Raw genomic sequence first — 18,112 nt, forward strand, 5'->3', positions numbered from 1 at the left:
TTGGTAAATTAAATTTAACTCCAACAAGTTAAAAATTAAAAATAATATAAAATTGAAAAATAATATATTTTTTTATTGAAATATGTTTTTTTATTTTCGATTTAAACATATTTTTTCCAAAATTTACATTAAATGTTTGTTTCGTGTAAATCGAAATATTCAAAATATTAAAAAAAATATAGTGATTCCATGAAAAATAATAATTGAAATAATCATTAAAAATACTAATTTTGAAAAAAAAAAATTAGTTGAAAACAAAAAATAATAATATCGGAAAAAATTAAAAAAAATAATAATTTTGAAAAAAAAATTATTTGGTTCGTTTAAAATATATGTATAAAAAAATAAGTTAAAAAAATATATATGTATTCGATTTTGTAAAAGAAAGTACGCAAGAATTTTAATTGCTTTGATAAAAACAAAAAAAAAACAACGAAGTTAAAAAAATAATATAAAATTGAAAAAAGATATATTTTAATTGAGTTTTTTTATTTTTTTTATTTCTTTTCCCAATTTTTGATATACATATATTTTTGAAATTTATTTTTTATTTAATTTTTTTATTGATAAAATTGATAAAAAATTTTTATACATTTTATTTATTTAAGAACTCATAAAAGCATTGGAATTTTGCAAAAATTTAAACTATCACATTGTAATAATAAAACCAAAAATAAATTTTTATTGTTTTTTATAAGCAATTTAGTTTTTCTTAATATTATTTTAACTGCCAGCTTTGCGCTATGATGATTGAGAATGTAATTGAAAATAAAAATATTTATGACCACATAAAAATGATAATTACAACATATACAATATCAAACTGATTAACAAAATTCTATGTGTTTTTCGTAGCATTTCGTCGTTGTTGCTGCGCAGTGTATTTGTTTTATTAATATTTCCGATTAATACTTGTTTTCATGAACACAAATTTTTGAACTTTAACCTCTTTTCAAATATATAAACAAATAAAAGACGAGCTTTAATTGCCGCGAAATGTGAAAATATGGCGCATTTATTGATTTCGTGAGATAGCAGCGGCTCAGCAGCGCCACCGAGCGCCTAATAAACTACTCAATAATCTTCGCAGCGCCATGCCTAGGGCATAGAGTCATAGCATGGCACATTGGGAGTGCTTTAATTACACACATCCCTGCAGTCTAGCGCCAGCCGCATTTGCATACGCGTGGAATTTTATTGACTTTGCACTCTTCCGCTTGTGCCACTGACGTGCGCTGTCGCCTTAGCGCGCCCAGCCGTTGCATTCAATGTCGCTTTCGCGCTGAACCGCGTTTGGCGCGTCATTTGTCTAATATTCGTTTGTTGCTTTTGTTTTTGTAAATTGTTTGCCCGTCCAAAGTGCGCTCGTGGTTTTGGCTGGTGGTTATTGGCGCATTACAAAACCGTTGGATGATTTCATATCCACGATTTGTGTTCGAACGGCGCATTTAGGCGTCCAAAGCACGAAGAAGCCGAAGTAAACAGCAAAAACTAGCTACTTGTAGGCTAGTTAGCGACCACTCATCTCTTTGGCGCTTTGTTTGCCTGCGCGCGCGTTGGCGTTGCTGCTGCCGCTGCCGCTGCCGCGCTTCCCGCGCAATGATGCAATCGCTTGTTGTTGTGGGCAACAAAAACTTGCACGGCAGCTACCAGCATGCCTACTATCGATTTTTGCTTCACTTCTTATTACCGCTAGTTTGGGTTGTCTTCTTTGGCGGCTTTCCCTGCTGGCGCACGCCATCTTCGCCGCTTCGAGGCTGCAATGCATTTGTGCGCAATCGTCACACGGTCAGTGACTTAGATACCAGCTCATCTATGTGGTTGTTAGCGTCTGACACCGTTAACGCCGCCCAGCAGCACAGCGAAGTTAGAACTGTGCGGTTGGAAGTGGCCACCTGTTTTGTTTTGTAAATAGTATTTTTTTATAAATAATTTTTAAAATAAAATATTTTTTAAAATTAATTAAAATAATTATACAAAATTTCTAATTTTTATTTTTTAATTTTTTTATTTACAGAGAAGTTCTTAACGCTTGGCGTGCCAAAGCGCGTTGCAATGTCGTGCCGGCGGAGCGCACACAGGAGCTCTTCCATGAGCTGAGTTTCCATCCAAGTGAGAAGCAAAGTAAGTATTTCGAAAATTTGAAAAAAAAACAATAAAAAAAAAATTACTGGAAAAATTACTGGTAAAAAGGTTAAAAACAATTTTAATAGTAACCAAAAAAATAAAAAAAAAAAATAATAGATTTAAAAAAAATAATAATATTAAAAAAAAATTATACAAAATACAAAAATTAATAAAATTGCATCCAGTTGAATATGGAAAACTAAAATTTTATTCAAAACTAAAACATAAATTTGTTTTGTTGGAGACGAACTCCTGATTCGTGCCTGAAACTTGCTCTGAACATAACCTCCTGCTTAGTTCATATAGGACTCTGTTACAAAGCGCGAAGATAGTGGCTTGAAGCAGGGACTCATTAGAACAAAAAGAACACACCACAACAAGAACAAAAACAAACAAGAAACAAAAATGGTGAGAACGATGAATACGAGACCGACTTCCGTAGGAATAGCTAGATCTCCTATAATAACCGCCACTCCAAAACAACCGGACAAAACTGAAAAAAAAGACAGGCTTCAGAGAAACTCCAGCTACACAAGTAGGATCTGCAAAACAAGGAGAAGGGAAGGGCAACACAGATGTCAGTTAATATTAAAGCGAGCAGCAAAACAAGAGCCGGGCGCTACTATTAAAGCTGGAGTTGGGGTAGACTAAAAAATCCAGCTGCTTCGAGGCACTGAAGACCTCACTTCAGGATTCTGCAAATGTGACCGACCTTAGATTAAAGGTCAATATAGAAATTAGAGACCTCGACGCCCTTACGACAAAGGAGAAAGGCGGAGAGACTGTAAAAGAAGCTTTACAGGACTCTAACGAAAACTTGACGATCAACATTACGGCGCCAAACGGAAGAGAGCTGGTAAGAACGTATATAACGCTTCACCAAGATAAAGCTGACGCTCTGATACGACATGCACACGTTAAAATTGATTGGGTAAACTGCAGGTTGCGACTCAAAGAAAACGCTTAAAAGTATTTCCGCTGCTTTGGAGCAGGGAGCTTAACTTGGCATTAGAAAGGGCCCGTACTTGCATAAAATCTGGGTAACCAGATCACAAATTGAAAGAGTACACATAGACTCCCTTATGCTGCCTCTGTGCAGAGACCAAACACGAAAAGGTCGACGACACCCCGCGGAGGAATAGTGTCGAGTTGGCAGTCCTTGGTGGGATAATAATCTGGGTCCTTTCCGGTTACATAGATCCGACCGCCCTGGGAACGGATCCGACGGTTCAGTTTGTATAGCAGCTAGATGCTATAGTGATCCGACATCGGTGGTTCCAACAAATAAGCTGCATTTTGGAGAGATGAGGACGTGTGTGAAATTTCAGTACGATGTCTCAAAAACTAAAAGACTAGCTCGTGGATGGATTGACGAACGGACAGACAGATCGACATGGTTTAATTGGCTCAGCTCGTCATCATATACATATATCTTTGTTATGAGGTTTCTGACGTTTTCTTCTGGGTGTTAAAAGCTTCGTGGCAAACCCCGACTGTGTATAGAAATGAGCAAATAACATTTAAAGAAAAAAAACTGACCTTTTAAGAAAATATATAAAACAAATAAATGATTGAATCGAATTAAATCGAAATTATAACATTAAATTAAAAAGAAAACAATAAATTTGGATTTCAGCTAACTTGAAGCTGATTTTCATTTAAACAAATTACAATTAATTAATTAAAGTAATTAATAATTAATTAAAATTAAATGAATAATTAATTAATAAATAATTAAAAGTAAAAGTTAATTAAAATAATTAATATCTAATTAAAATTAATCAAGAATTAATTAAAATAATTAATTAAAACTAATTAATAATTATTAATTTTTTTCGTTTCCAGTCACCGAAATGCTACAAACAGCCAAATTGTTGGCACGCAAAGGCAGCCGCCAATCGAATGGGCTCACTTTTGGTGAATTTTGTGTGCTGGCAGCCGATCTAAAACGCTTTCGGTGAGTTAAAACAAAGACAATTATTTAATAAACAATAAATAATTTTGTAATAATATAAAAATTTTTCCTAACCTCAACAGCACATCGACTTTCTCGCCGTCGATTTGCGACAAGGTAAATCTATTAAGCTCTCTACAGCAGGAAAACAATGACAATAGCAGTCGTGTTGTTGAGGCTAATAACGGCACCGTGTGCCACACGGCAACAACAACAGCAACGGGCACCGAATTGCGTAGTACAAAATCCTTAAGTAATGTCGAAGACTGTAAGCGAAAATTGTCAAAGGGTGACACATCGGCACCGGTTGAGGTATTCCTAGGCGGTTCATGTAATCCCACCACCTGGCGGGCCGATGTCGCCATACCAGCGTTGAATGAACTGGGCATTTCCTTCTATAATCCCGTAAGTTCTTTGATGGTTTTATGTGAAAATTACCTATTTTCATAATTTTTTTTCCTTCCTTGCGACTTATAGCAAGTATCTGATTGGACGCCTGATCTCATCGAGCTGGAACATCGCGCCAAAGAGAAGGCGCGTGTTTTGTTCTTCGTTATGGATTCGGAGACGCGCGCTTCTGCTGGTGCCATTGAGGCGGCACATATAGCGGGTCAAAACTGCAAGCAGCTGGTGTTGGTACTACATCCATATAAACGTAATCAATCTATACTTAATGAGCAAATATCCCAGCAGTAAGTCTATTACATGTGATGACTTTACTAACTCAAAGAACACACACTAATTTGTTGTTGCTTTTCTTTACTTTCTTTCTATACTTAACAGAGAATACATTGACCTCCGGCGCAATCAGTTAATATTGAAGGAATTGGTCACACGTCGTGGCCTACCAGTTATGGATGATATACCATCGGGTCTGCAGCGCACCAAAGACATTTTGGCTGGCATTAGAGATCCACCCTCGAATATAGCAACGATTTTAGTGTAAGTTCATGTCAGAAAAAAAAAAAAGAAATTTTTATATTAAATTATATTTAATAAATATTTTTTTTAATTTTCTCACCACACAGTGTCGTGCGTGGCGCCTTCGATCGCGTTAATCCCGTGAACGGCGCCATCACAGTTGTACAATGTCAACGCGCTCTCTTATATTTAGGTTACGCTCAGAGTCTAGTTAAATTAGACAATTTAAATAAGATAATCGCCACACAACGTGAAACGTTGGAAGCCCTACAAAAACGCAGTACAAAATCTGGTGCTCAACCAGAACTTAATAGCAGCGAGCATGCCACTAAGAAGAGCTCATCCGCAACATCGTGCAGCTCCGACACACCCACACACGCTTCGTTGAACGAATCGTTGGATGTCGACTTTGATTTATTCTGCGTGATTTCGGCTTATCTCTCGGTGCTGCAGCAGGAAATACAAGAAAGTGGTTGCATTTCGCCCATAAAGGGCACAAATGTGCCACCACCGCCGGTCTATCTTACCAATATGCAAGGTAAATACATTTTATACCAGGAAGTGGGTAAATTAAGTTTAGGACGAAGTTTGTAACGCACAGAAGGACATGACGAGCTGACTCGATTTAGTCCAGCCTATCTGTCGGTCTGCATATATGTGCCACACTCTCTCAGTTTTTGAGATATCGCTCTAAAATTTTGCACACAACCCTTTCTCTGCAAGAAGTTGCTCATTTATCGGAATCGCCGATATCGGGCTAGTATAGCATATAGCTGTCATACAAAAGCAACGTTCAAAATCAAGTCCTTGTATGGAAAACTTTTTTGTTTGACAAGATATCTACACGAAAACCGGCACAGATTATTGTCGAAGCCAGCTCCACAATCTCCGCAGAAATGGTTCAGATCGGACCACTATAGAATATAGCTGCTATACAAACTGAACAATCGACTTCAAATCTTTGTATGAAAAACTTTTTCTTTTGACAAGATATATTCACGAAATTTAGTATGGATTATTTTCTAAGACAACAATGTAATCTCCGAAGAAATTGTTCAGATCGGTTAGCTATAGCATATACCTGCAAAAAGCATACAAAAGGAATGTTGAACATCAAGTCCTTGTATGAAAAACTTTTTTGTTTGACAATATATCTTCACGCAATTTGGCACAGATTATTATCGACGCCAGCTCCACAATCTCCGCAGAAACGGTTCAGATCGGACCACTATATAATTTGGCTGCAGTACAAACTGAACAATCGCAATTAAGTCCTTGTATGGAAAACTTTTGCTTTTGAAAAGATATATTCACGAAATTTGGTATAGATTATTTTCTAAGACAACAATGTAGTCTCCGAAGAAATTGTGCAGATCGGTTAACTATAGCATGTAGCTGTCATACAAAAGGAATGTTGAACATCAAGTCCTTGTATGGAAAACTTTTTTGTTTGTTTATAAAAAATTTTGAAGAGTTTATTTTCAATCGTAGATTTTTAAATTTTTATTTTTATTTTTTTTTTTTTTAATTTTTTTAATTTTTTTATTTTTTTATTTTTTTAATTTTTTAATTTTTTATATTTTTTTTATTTTTTTTTTTATTTTATTTTTATTTTTTTTTAAATTTTTTTTATTTTTTAACTTTTTTGTTTTTGAATTTTTAAATTGTTTTTATTATTTTTGTTCTTTTAATTGAAACAAAATTTGTAATTATAATTATATTTTTGTTTTTACTTCCTTCCGCAGGTGATGAAAGCAATTTTGCTATCAGCTATTTTACCAGTAAAAATATTTCACGCACCTCCAGTCAAACAAGCGTACCCGGCAGCGATGAACGTCACAGCAGCACGGATTTGTTGAGTCGCAGTCGTGATAGTGGCACCTCCTCACCGCAACCGTTAGATCAACCGATGAAATCACGTTCGGCCGCACAGTTAGGTAAAGCAAAAACAAAAATTCTTGTCAACATCGAATCTATAGAAACAACCGAAATCACAACAACTATCCAAACTGCTCATACACCAACAACACCACCTAATACTTCTACCACTACCGCCACAGCTTATCCAATATTGAGCGCACACTCAACAGCCGCAGCCGCATATCCGCTGGCGCAATTGAACGCCAGCGCCGCACAACTGCACTCAACCTATCCAGATAGCAGCGTAACAGCGGAGGAGGAGAGCGACTCCAATGATTCGGTATTCTCATCCAGCAGTTCCATTAATTCGGTCAATTGCAATTATGGTGGCAATAATGAGTTCTTAACCTTCGCCGGCACCGATTTCCGTGATGTCTACCTTGGTGGCAGTTGCTTTTTGCGCACCAAGTGGCGTCAAGACATCGCTATGCCGTATTTGAAGACGAAAGGCGTCACCTTTCATCCACCCGCGCTGCATGAGAGTTTGCAAGCAACACAGCTGGACAGCAGCTTGCCGGATAAAGTGTACGAGGATGCACGTCAATTGGGCGCCGCACAGGAGAAGTCGCTAAAGCGTACACGTCGAAAATATCGTGGCGCCGCTTTGGAGGAAGAGGAGGAGGAAGAGCTGACCGTGTCGGAGGAGACCTACAGCTGGGCATTGCCACCGATGCGTCCGAGTCTGTACAATCCAGCGTTGCTGGATGCCAGTCGTGTGCTGTTGTTCGTCATCACGAATGAGACGCGCTCGTTGGCGCCCATGACGCTGGCGGCACATTGCATCGGCTTGATGTACAATGTGGTGTTGGCCGTGCAAATGCTGCCCGACGATTGTGTGATCAACAATGAGAAGGTTGGTAGTACATATTTACATATATACTATTATATATTTGTTTTTGGTTTGCACTGAAAATTATTAACTCAATTCAATTTTTTCTACTTTTCGTGCTATAGCTCACGCCGGCCGCTATTAAGGATTACAATCGTGGTCGTTCGTACCTAATCGATTTGGCCAAACGTCAGGGTGTGCCTGTTTTTAGCGATTTGAAGGCAGCTTTGGAATGCACTGTGGACAAGATAAAAGCGTGCAACTCGCGTGGCAGTCGTTATGATTGAAGTGTTGTATCAAAAAAACTAAAAAAATGCACAAAACGCAACAACAACACGCTCACAGTCTCTAAGCGCAGTTTACCACACACACGCCTACGTCAAGTACCTACAAGCAAACAAACATAAACAAATTTGGGCAGCAGATTTTAGCAGAATTTTTTTCAAACTACATATACTATGCATATAAACTATAGATATATATATATGAACTATATATATATATGTATTTATATGTACTTTATATATTAATTACTAGCAATTCCGCGTGAATACAACTTTTACTTAACTACATTTGTAATAGTTTAATAATTTTTAATTGTATGATGATGCTTCAATACTATTTCAACATAGTTACTTAGCTGATAAAATGGAAATTGAACGCGCATGCGTGCACGTTTTGTACGCTTTAGTTGCCTTAACTGTACGCCAAGCTACTAATTCTTATCATATAAGTGCTCTATATATATTTTAACTTAATTTAATTTAATTACACTCTAATTTACATATACACAAACACACATATATCTAAATATAATTGTCTTTAAACAAAAAAACAGAAAAAAAAAATGCCTGTATATACAATGCAAACAATAAAAAATGCTAAATCAATTTTAAAATTACAAAAATTTTACATACAAATAGCATATAACATAATATTAATAACATACATACATATATACGTACATTTAAACAAACTAAAATAATATCTATTAATAATTACCTAAAAGCCTAACTTAAATAAATGAATATACACATAAATATACATAAATACCTTAAATATACAATTACCTACTATACTAGCCTGGTAATTTTAAGCGTGATGATGTTTGCTAATAATAAAACAGATACAAGTGTATGAGTTAACACAGCAAATATATTTTATTTATCAACAAAAAAAAAACGTTAGCTGTTGCACCGAAGCTAATATACCCATCACAGGTGCATTTCTTTTAGTAACTATGTGTCCAGTTTGTATGGAAGCTATATGCTATAGTAATCCGATTTGAACAATTTTTTCGTAGATTACATTGTTGCCTTAGAAAATAATCCATATCAAATTTCGTGAAGATACATTGTCAAATGTGAAAGTTTTCCATACAAGAACTTTATTCCGATCGTTCAGTTTATATAGCAGCTATATGCTATAGTAATCCAATCTGAACAATTTCTTCAGAGGTTATAGTATTATCTTAGAAAATAACCTGTGCCAACTGTTGTGAAGATACATTGTCAAATGTGAAAGTTTTCCATACAAGCATTTGATTCCGATCGTTCAGTTTGTATGGCAGCTATATGTTATAGTGGTCCGATATCGACAGTTCCGACAAATCAGCAGCTTCTTGAAGAGAAAATGACGTTGGCAAAATTTCAAAATGATGTCTTAAAAACTGAGGGACTAGTTCGTATATATACAGACAGACGGACGACAGACAGACAGACGGACATAGCTAAATCGACTCAGCTCAACATACTGATCATTTATATATATACTTTATAGGGTCTCCGACGCTTCCTTCTTCGTGACAAACTTAATACTCGTATAACCTGTTCAGGGTATAAGAACGTTAACTGTTGCACCACAGCTACCAGGTTGTTCAATAAGTTTTGTCGTTTGATAAAAAAAACACAATTTTATTACTTAAAATACATGAACATTAATAACACTTGCTCCAATCTGTGGATCCCCTCCCTGAAGTGAGCATACGAAAGGTCTGCAAAATACGCTTCAACCGCCGTTATGACCTCTTCACTTGATGAAAAACGCTTGCCACGCATTAAATTTTTTCAATTCCGGAAGCAAATGGAAGTCGCTGGGGGTCAAATCTGGTGAATACGGTGGATGCTCCAACAATTCGAACTCTAATTCATGGGTTCGAACTTTAATTCATGGATTCGAACTCTAATTCATGGATCCGAACTCTAATTCATGGATTCAAACTCTAATTCATGGATTCGAACTCTAATTCATGGATTCGAACTCTAATTGCTCTTGTGACACGATGCATTGTCCTGATGAAAAAGTATTTTTTTCTTCTGTAAACCGGGTCATTTTTGACGATATTTTAACTACAACTGGTCTAGGAGATTGCAATAATATTCAGAATCAATTGTTTTACCAGTTTGTAAGTAATCCACAAAGAAAATTCCTTTTGCATCCCAAAAAACTGATGCCATAACCTTCTTGGTCGATTTCCGGACACGAACTCGTTTCGAAGCCGAACAATCAAGCTCACACCACGCTTTAGCCTCTTGTTTTGATTTACGATCACTGGTGATAGGCCCAAGTCTCATCCATAGTGATGAATTGACGCACAAAATCCACTTTATCCTTTTTAAAACGCGCCAAATGTTGCTGAGAAAGTCGCATTCGAATGTGTTTTTTGTTCCATTGTTAGCGAATGCGGCACCCATTGTGCACACAGCTTTCTAAAACCCAAAATTTCACTTAAAATATGGCTCACACTGCCTAATGAGATGTGTAGAGCCTCTACGAAATCTCTCTCTCAGTCAAACGAGGTATTTCTAAATCCATATCCTGTATGTTGACTATGATTTCTGGTGTAGATGCGTTCATCAATCGTCGCTGGCTTGTTGGCATAGACCATAGACTTGAGGTAGCGCCACAGGAAATAGTCTAACGGGGTCAAATCACACCACAGAAGCCGCCGGCCCATTTTTTCGTGATGCAATGGTGACTCATGGGTACGTGTGGATTGCTGCCTGACCAATAACGCATATTTTGCTTATTGATGAAGCCATTCAGGCAGAAATGAGCCTCATCGGTGAACATTATTTTTCGATGAAAATCCGGATCATTTTCAAGTTGTTGCTCAGCTAAAGTCATGAAAACGACAATACTGGTGGTCAAGCGGCTTCGGTTCTTGCGTCAATTTAATCTTGTAAGGATGTAGTACAAGATATTTTCGCAAAATTCGCCACAACGAGGTCACAGAGATGACGAACGCTTGAGAACAACTTGTGAGAGGCTGATTTGGGTCTTCCTCAATTGATGCGAAAGTGGCAGTTATATTCTCGACACTATGGGCACTTGTCCGTCTCACTGATACGGGAACATTTTGTATTGTGATTTGGATTCAAATTGTTCCACTAGATTCTCAACTGTAGATCTGACAGGACGATTACGCCGACCATAAATTAGAAGTAGCGCTCTGTCTGCTGTTTCGACGCGGTCCGACCTTACGGAGAGGAGTGTCGGGAGTGTAGGATTAGCCGGGCATGCAAAGAAGTGATTAGAATCATGCGGTGACTCGTTGCATGGTTGACATATATTTGATAGGTCGGGGTCAACTCTGGATAAGTAGCAGTTTAACTGGCTACAGTATCCAGAACGAAGCTGCGCAAGAGTCACTCTGTTCCTAGGAGGCGGTTCCGTTTCAAGTGGGTGACTGCAGGGATGGTTTGTACAAAAACATCCCAGCAGAAACTGTTTGGAGAGGACTTTATAATGCTCCTTAACTGAGAGCTGAAGGAGCACATACTGTATAGTGTCTTGTCTAAAACTATTATTGACAATTGCAGGTTGATCCCATTAGGTCCTCTAGCTTTTGGCTTAACATTTGCTGCGGGCTTGCAGAAGACGCCTCAGTGACGCTCACTTTATGGGCGCAACAGCCGAAAAAACCGCTTCCTTCAAAGAAATATAAAAATGCGGATTACTTTCGCTAAGACTAATGGAGTGAGTAAGAAAATGTTCGGAAACGAGTTTAGCGGGCGATGACACTAAAGTTAATTGGATTGGACCGGAAGGTAGAACATTTGTTCATCGTCCGAAAGGCCAATCCCTAAACCCAAGTTACACCAAAAAAAAAAACGTTGAACCTGGTGGAAGTAATGCCAAAGTGTGTTGTGCGTTTTCGTGAAATTGAGTGGGACCGTTGGTCGGAATTGATGTTTGAATGGATCAGAGTTCCTGTTTATACATTCTCAGACACACAATAAAACTATTCTTATTTGAGTCAATGCCTGTAAATTGGATGTTCATGCATGATGATAGTCCGAAACATGCAGTTAAAGCAGTAAAGGATGCGTGATCTACCGAAAATATTGATGTATAAGAATGGCCAACGCCAAGTCCCGATCTTAATCCGTTTTTCTACCTTTGGAATGAAATAAAAGTTAAGATAAGTGTGTAACTCAGCTATTTCAATTCAAAGATGTGACAGGATCCCTCATCGGATACATTGTTCCAATAGCCTGGCTCTGCTTCCTTGCGAATGTGGGACAGTCAAGGAGTATGTGCTGTTAATACAGCAAGCAAATTTTTTTATTAAGCTTTTCCAGAAACAGCTTCGTTCGGCAAAATCCAGACTTGATGGCAGTAGCGATTTTTACAAGCCATTTGCCACTCCCGAAAAACACACGCAATAATCTGTATGGAGCCAAACGAAGAAAAGCTCCAGTCCTATTGGATTGGTCGCCGATATTTCTTTCGCTAAAAGGTCGACAGATTCGTTTCATTTAATGTCTTTGTGCCCTGAGTGCCAAGAGATCTTTTTAAATTTCCAATAACGGTTACAAATTTTAAACCACAGTTTCCTAGTTTGAAGCAGTAGGTTTTTTTCCGCTTTGTTTGCTGCCATTCGCAATAAATAAATGTCGGAAAGAAAGTCATTGTGAATGTCTACCAAAACCAGAGAACGTAAATTATAAACGATATGCCAGAGAACGTTACGTTGTCGGTAAAGCAGTTCTCAGTTGACATTCGCGCAGAGACAGTAGGAACATGTGGAGCAAGTTTCATTAAGATATCTTAACATTAATTTATCATTTAAAATCTATGTCGTCCCCCTGAAACATAACTGCCTTGGCTACAATACTCTTGTGTCAACGTTTTTTTCAATCCTAGAAACGCTTGTTAAGGTCAATTTCCGGAATAGCCTTCAATGCGCTTTTTGGCCGGTCGGAATTAATTCGGTATGCACCACACCTCGATAATCGAAGAAAACTGCCAACACAACTTTGATTTTTACCTGTTTTGACGTGGTTTTTTGGCTTCGGCACAGCTTTGGCACGATATTCGGCCGATTGATGGTCTGTTTCCGGGTCGTAAGCATAGATCCAGGATACATCGTGTTGATCATCGGTGGATGTTGATGGCGCCCTGGACGTGGTTCGTTGTCAACGCGTTCTCGACGCTCTTTGAATAATTTGTACGAGTACCAATAAGAAACACATGCTCGCGGCAAGCAATTATCACCGGATGCCTTTTTCAATATTCTGAATGTTTTGGCACCAGAAATTTGATGATTATTTTGATGTGACATTTGGCACAGATGTCACTGACAGTCATACAAACGTAGAAAAAGCAAATATTCCTACGAATGTGTTTTCGTGCGAAATTTAAATTTAAAAATCTTACTATTTTTTGCTCACAGTATATTTGAAAGGTTTTACATTCTGATATCATCACGTAATCGGTTGAATAGATGTTTTAATATAATCTTTGAAGGTTATGTTATACATATTTGAAAATAGTACAATGGTTGGCAATATAGAAACTGGTGCCTCCATTAGTGTAACATTTATACCCCAAATTGCATATTTCCGATTTAGCAATCTTGACCCAATATTATATTCATAAACATTCAATCATTGTACGGCAGTTTTTTAATTGCCCTGGTTAGCCTCATCACACAAACATGGATGGATTTGGGATGCAAGAAAAATCTACGGTTATTGGTTGCAAGCCCCAATCGTCGAGTGTGTTTTTGCATGGATTTTCTCCGTCGCATTTTTCCCGCAAAATTGGTGTAATATCCTTTTCTGTGCAATCATCAATAGCACAATTAAGAAAAAAAGAGGACGAGTGTCTTATTGCTTTACTAATACGAATTGTATAATCCAAGGGGCAGTTAAGTTCAAATTCGCTGGAACTAAAGCGAACAGGTCGCTGACAAAAATAAAAAAAAAAATTGGTAAATTATACTATTCTATCCTTTGTTACTTTTACCTGTAATTCTTTTCTTTCTCGTATAGGTGTTAATACATCCGCACAGTAATATTCCACATCTACACCCAAACCCTCTGTGTCTCTATCAGAAAATAGGCATGATCTCTTGTTGTCACACAACTTTTTTATTTTTTCGGTACCGTCCCGCTCTACGCAGTCACCCGTGAGACATGCTAGCCCAAACGAGAAAGCAGCGACTGCCCAGGGCATGCTACTTATGGTGGCTCGTTTTACTCTAATGAAAGTATTTTTGGGACAATCAAATTCCATCTTATCATCCGATTCTATGTATTTTTTATTGATCGACGAAAAATGACTGGCCGTTAATTTTCGATTTACCGCTTTACAGAATCCAACATAATAATCGAAAGGATCATCATTAGTTGATGGCTTCGTGTTGCATGCGGTTGGCGGTTGTGGGATTTGGTTTTCGGATCGTTTCTCTCTATGTCTATCGCGAATGTAAAACTCTCCATTAACTATTTCCCAATCCTCTGCATCGAATGGAAAAGGTGTAGTTCTTCTGTTGACAATATCTAAATTGGTCATTATTTGATGAAACAAATTTACATCTGTAGAATCATTAATATAAAGTCGCATATCGCGATTGAGATTTTGTAGAGCAGTAAAGTGTGTGTCGTCGTTGATTATTCTATTTGCGTACTGCTCGAATGCGTTACCGGGATCTCCGCCTCTCTGGTTCAGGGGATCGTCATGGTGACGAATATTCACCTGCGGCCCTATAAATATATTTCCGGGTAACCATGAAAGTGCTGCAAACATTTCTTCCCATGGATCAATGATGATAACCACTTCATCGTTGTCAGGAAACGGATTTTGATGTTGTATAGATTCGCCATTGGCAATAAATTGTGCCACTATTGTAGAAATGTATGCTGATAAGTATTGTGCGATGCGCGTTGCTCTACTGGCTTGTTTCACGGCAAAATTAAAAAAATTACGCAGAATCTCATATGGTATTATGTGATGTCGGCCACCATCATAACAATTATCCTCAAATTGAAACTGAGTAGGTGGCACCAATGAAGTATGACGCGGGCGGTTCAACATAAAAGAACATGGATTTTCTCGCCACACGACAACATAACTTATTTTGCTGGTATATCCTACTGAACCTAAAAGAAATAATTACAAAATCTGCATTGAACTCGAAATTCATGCCCTTACCGAAATAAAATAGGCAAAAGAATAACACAAAAGTTTTGAGCACCATTTTTCACCGAGCTAAACAAACACTCGACTTGTAAACTTGCAGGATCAAAATTTCAACAGCCTGATCGCACGCGAGTACCCTCTTGACTGAATGATTACACAGAACGATATAACGTTATGCACCGAATACTGGACATATTTATACTCGTATTAATATTTAATCAAAGTTTTTCCAAGAAAAGTTCATCGGTAATTTTAAACTTATCTGTAAGACATAACAGCGTTCTGATTATGCTGAGTTGAATGCGTGAATTATATTTATGATGTATGTATAATGTCGGGAATAACCACAATGTACATATGTATGTATGTATTTATATTGATAAAGATCTCGGGCGCGCTAATGCTTACAGTCGGATGATTAAGTTCTTTTTGTTATTTCTTTCAGATGATTAGTAGTTTCTTCTGATGGGTTTTACAAGTAAATTATTTTTATTGCGAAGTAATGTATTCAAAATTCTTAGAACTGTTGCTTCGTTTGCAAGAAATGTGCTATGATTAATCGCTAGCTTTTTAGAACATGATAGCGGGTTTCTTATATTTGACATATTTGGTATCTAAGGGATTGAATAATTTTGATTCGAATTGAACAATTTTCGGACGGAAAGTGCTTACATCATTACATCTTACATTACAAGAAAATTTTCCACAAAAGGAACACATCACTCCGTTACCCTGGCCCTACTTGATAAAGGTAATCTCTAAAGCACCAGTTAAAAATTGCGCTATATTAGGTTGTCAAATATCTCCCTTTCGCCTTTTTGTCTTTTGAATTTCGCGGCTATGTATAAAGCGCTACAGAGCTCGTAACTGGCAATACTATACATCGTTTGAAAAGTCTTGACATAACCTACAAAACGACGCTGTGTATGATTAGTTTGGACATTGCGTTCAACAGTTATAGTTGATAAACATGGAGTGCTCTAATGCCGAAATTCGCGCTATTTTAAAGTTTTCGTTCGTTAAAGGCAAATCCGCTATAGAAACGTTCCGTGAGATTAATAGTGCTTTGGGGGATGGGACTCTATCACTTCGAACTGCGGAGGAATGGTTTCGGCGATTCAGATCGGGTGAAAAAGACACCATGCATAAGCCAGCCGGCGGAAGGCCTGTGACGACGATTACCAATCAAATCATGGAATACATCGAGTTAGACCGGCATGTGGCATCGCCCAGAAAATGAGAGGTAGTCACCAAACCATTTTAAACCATCTGCAGGACATCATCGATTGGAAGTGAAGTTATTGCGTTTTAAGTGTCTGTATGTTTGTGTTATCGGTGCGAAAATGAGCTTCGAACAAAGAGCCAACATTAAATTTTGTTTTAAAATTGGTAAAACTTTTACCGATACGTTTCAATTGAAGGAACAAGCTTATGACGATGATTGCCTATTCCGTAGCAGAGTGCCCGAGTGGTTTCAACGTTTTCAAAGTGGTCGTGAGGACATACACGACGATCAACATGTGGGCCAATCAAAATCCATGATCACCGGAAATTCCATCGAAACTGTAAGTGAATTCATCAAAAATCAGCCGAAATTATCATTGAAATTCATGGAAATGGAATTGAACATCTCCAAAACATCGATTTATCACATTTTTACCGAACATTTGGGCTTACGAAAGACGTGTGCACGGTTTGCTCTGCACAAATGGACTGACGAACAAAAATTGCTCAAAATCCAACATTCGAAGGACGATTGTTTGACCAAAAATCACATTTTAACTATTAACCACTCCCCGTATTCACCTGATATGGCACCGTGCGACTTCTTCCTTTTCGAAAAAATTCATTTGCTTATGAAAGGAAAGCGTTATCCAGACGTAGAGGTCATTCAAAAGGCTTGCACCAGCATACTGGCGGCCATACCGGTCAACGAGCTAAAACACGCGTTCGTCATGCTTTTGAACCGTGCAAAAAGCTGTATTGAAGCAGAAGAAGACTATTTTGAATAAAATAAATTGATTTTGCCGAAAAAACCATTTGTTCTGTTTTTTAAAGTCCTGTTTACTTTGGAACGCACCTTGTATAACTGAAATTAAGGGATGATAATGATATGTCTGTATGTCAAAAATTGGTTGAATCGTACCAATACTTTCCTTAGCCTCCATATACTTAAAATACAGATTTTCGAACTACGGTGTGGCTTTGTACCGCATGTATCGGCCAAAATGTGAGTTATCCTATTGAAAATAAGAGAGCGTGTTTTATTCATAACAGTGTATCTTTGTGCCCCAAATATAAAAATTTGATCCAAAATTTCGCCTATCCGTAATATTACTAATATCAGGATTTTCGAACATTCGGCTGACTCTACTCTATATAATTGGTTTTACGCCTTAAAGTATTTCCCTGGCTTTGTTTCTTGCAAGAGTATAAAGTGTTCGGTTGCATCCGAACTTAGCCCTTCTTTACTTGTTCAGATTATTATTCTTTTATTTTCTAAAGAGTTTTAGAAATAAATTATGTTTGTTGCGAAGTAATGTATTCAAAATTCGAAGAATAGATGCTTTGTTTGCAAGAAATGTGCTACGGATATATTTATTCGCTTGTTTTTCGTGCCATGATAGCGGTCGTCTTATATTTGACTTTCGACAAAATTTAGTACATTCGGCGATTTTTTTACGATGAGTGACTTTATTCAAAAAAAAAGTTCCATTAAATTTTGTATGCAGAATCAAATTTCTGGTGACGAACTGTGCAGAAAAGTTGGAATAGACCTTTGGTGATAATTGTTTGTCACGAGCAAGAGTTTTTGATTGGTACAAATTATTCAAAGAAGATTGAGATCGCCTTGACGACGGACAATGTCCACGATGGCAACATCTACTGATGAACACGTCACTAAAAAAGGATTGAGTGTTTTACAACTATGC

At 37.4% G+C, this 18,112-nt stretch overlaps 2 protein-coding genes across 9 annotated transcripts in view; one reads left to right on the plus strand and one right to left on the minus strand.

Annotated features, from left to right (window-relative positions):
• Window positions 1-8,556, plus strand: part of LOC120767893 — a 66,380-nt gene extending 57,824 nt beyond the window's left edge. For 6 of the 8 annotated variants that reach the window (XM_040094222.1, XM_040094225.1, XM_040094230.1 and 3 more), the window contains 8 exons: window positions 2,018-2,124; window positions 3,973-4,084; window positions 4,165-4,486; window positions 4,559-4,773; window positions 4,865-5,023; window positions 5,110-5,540; window positions 6,748-7,775; window positions 7,877-8,556. In XM_040094222.1, coding sequence (XP_039950156.1) covers window positions 2,018-2,124; window positions 3,973-4,084; window positions 4,165-4,486; window positions 4,559-4,773; window positions 4,865-5,023; window positions 5,110-5,540; window positions 6,748-7,775; window positions 7,877-8,038 — 2,536 coding nt within the window. In that variant the 3' untranslated portion in view covers window positions 8,039-8,556. Of the gene's footprint in view, window positions 1-1,616; window positions 1,908-2,017; window positions 2,125-3,972; window positions 4,085-4,164; window positions 4,487-4,558; window positions 4,774-4,864; window positions 5,024-5,109; window positions 5,541-6,747; window positions 7,776-7,876 lie in introns of those variants that run through there. The other 2 variants (XM_040094227.1, XM_040094228.1) reach the window with 2 other exon arrangements.
• A 4,856-nt stretch (window positions 8,557-13,412) lies between these two features.
• LOC120769647 lies at window positions 13,413-15,329 on the minus strand. The gene is made up of 3 exons (XM_040096752.1): window positions 15,192-15,329; window positions 14,004-15,139; window positions 13,413-13,943 (listed from the first exon to the last, which is right to left on the minus strand). The coding sequence occupies exons 1-3, from the start codon at window positions 15,235-15,237 to the stop codon at window positions 13,683-13,685; spliced, it is 1,443 nt and encodes a 480-aa protein (XP_039952686.1). The 5' UTR covers window positions 15,238-15,329; the 3' UTR covers window positions 13,413-13,682.
• Between the last annotated feature and the right edge of the window lie 2,783 nt (window positions 15,330-18,112).

This window comes from Bactrocera tryoni, chromosome 2 (assembly GCF_016617805.1).
Source record: "Bactrocera tryoni isolate S06 chromosome 2, CSIRO_BtryS06_freeze2, whole genome shotgun sequence".
Taxonomy (NCBI): Eukaryota; Metazoa; Arthropoda; class Insecta; order Diptera; family Tephritidae; genus Bactrocera; species Bactrocera tryoni.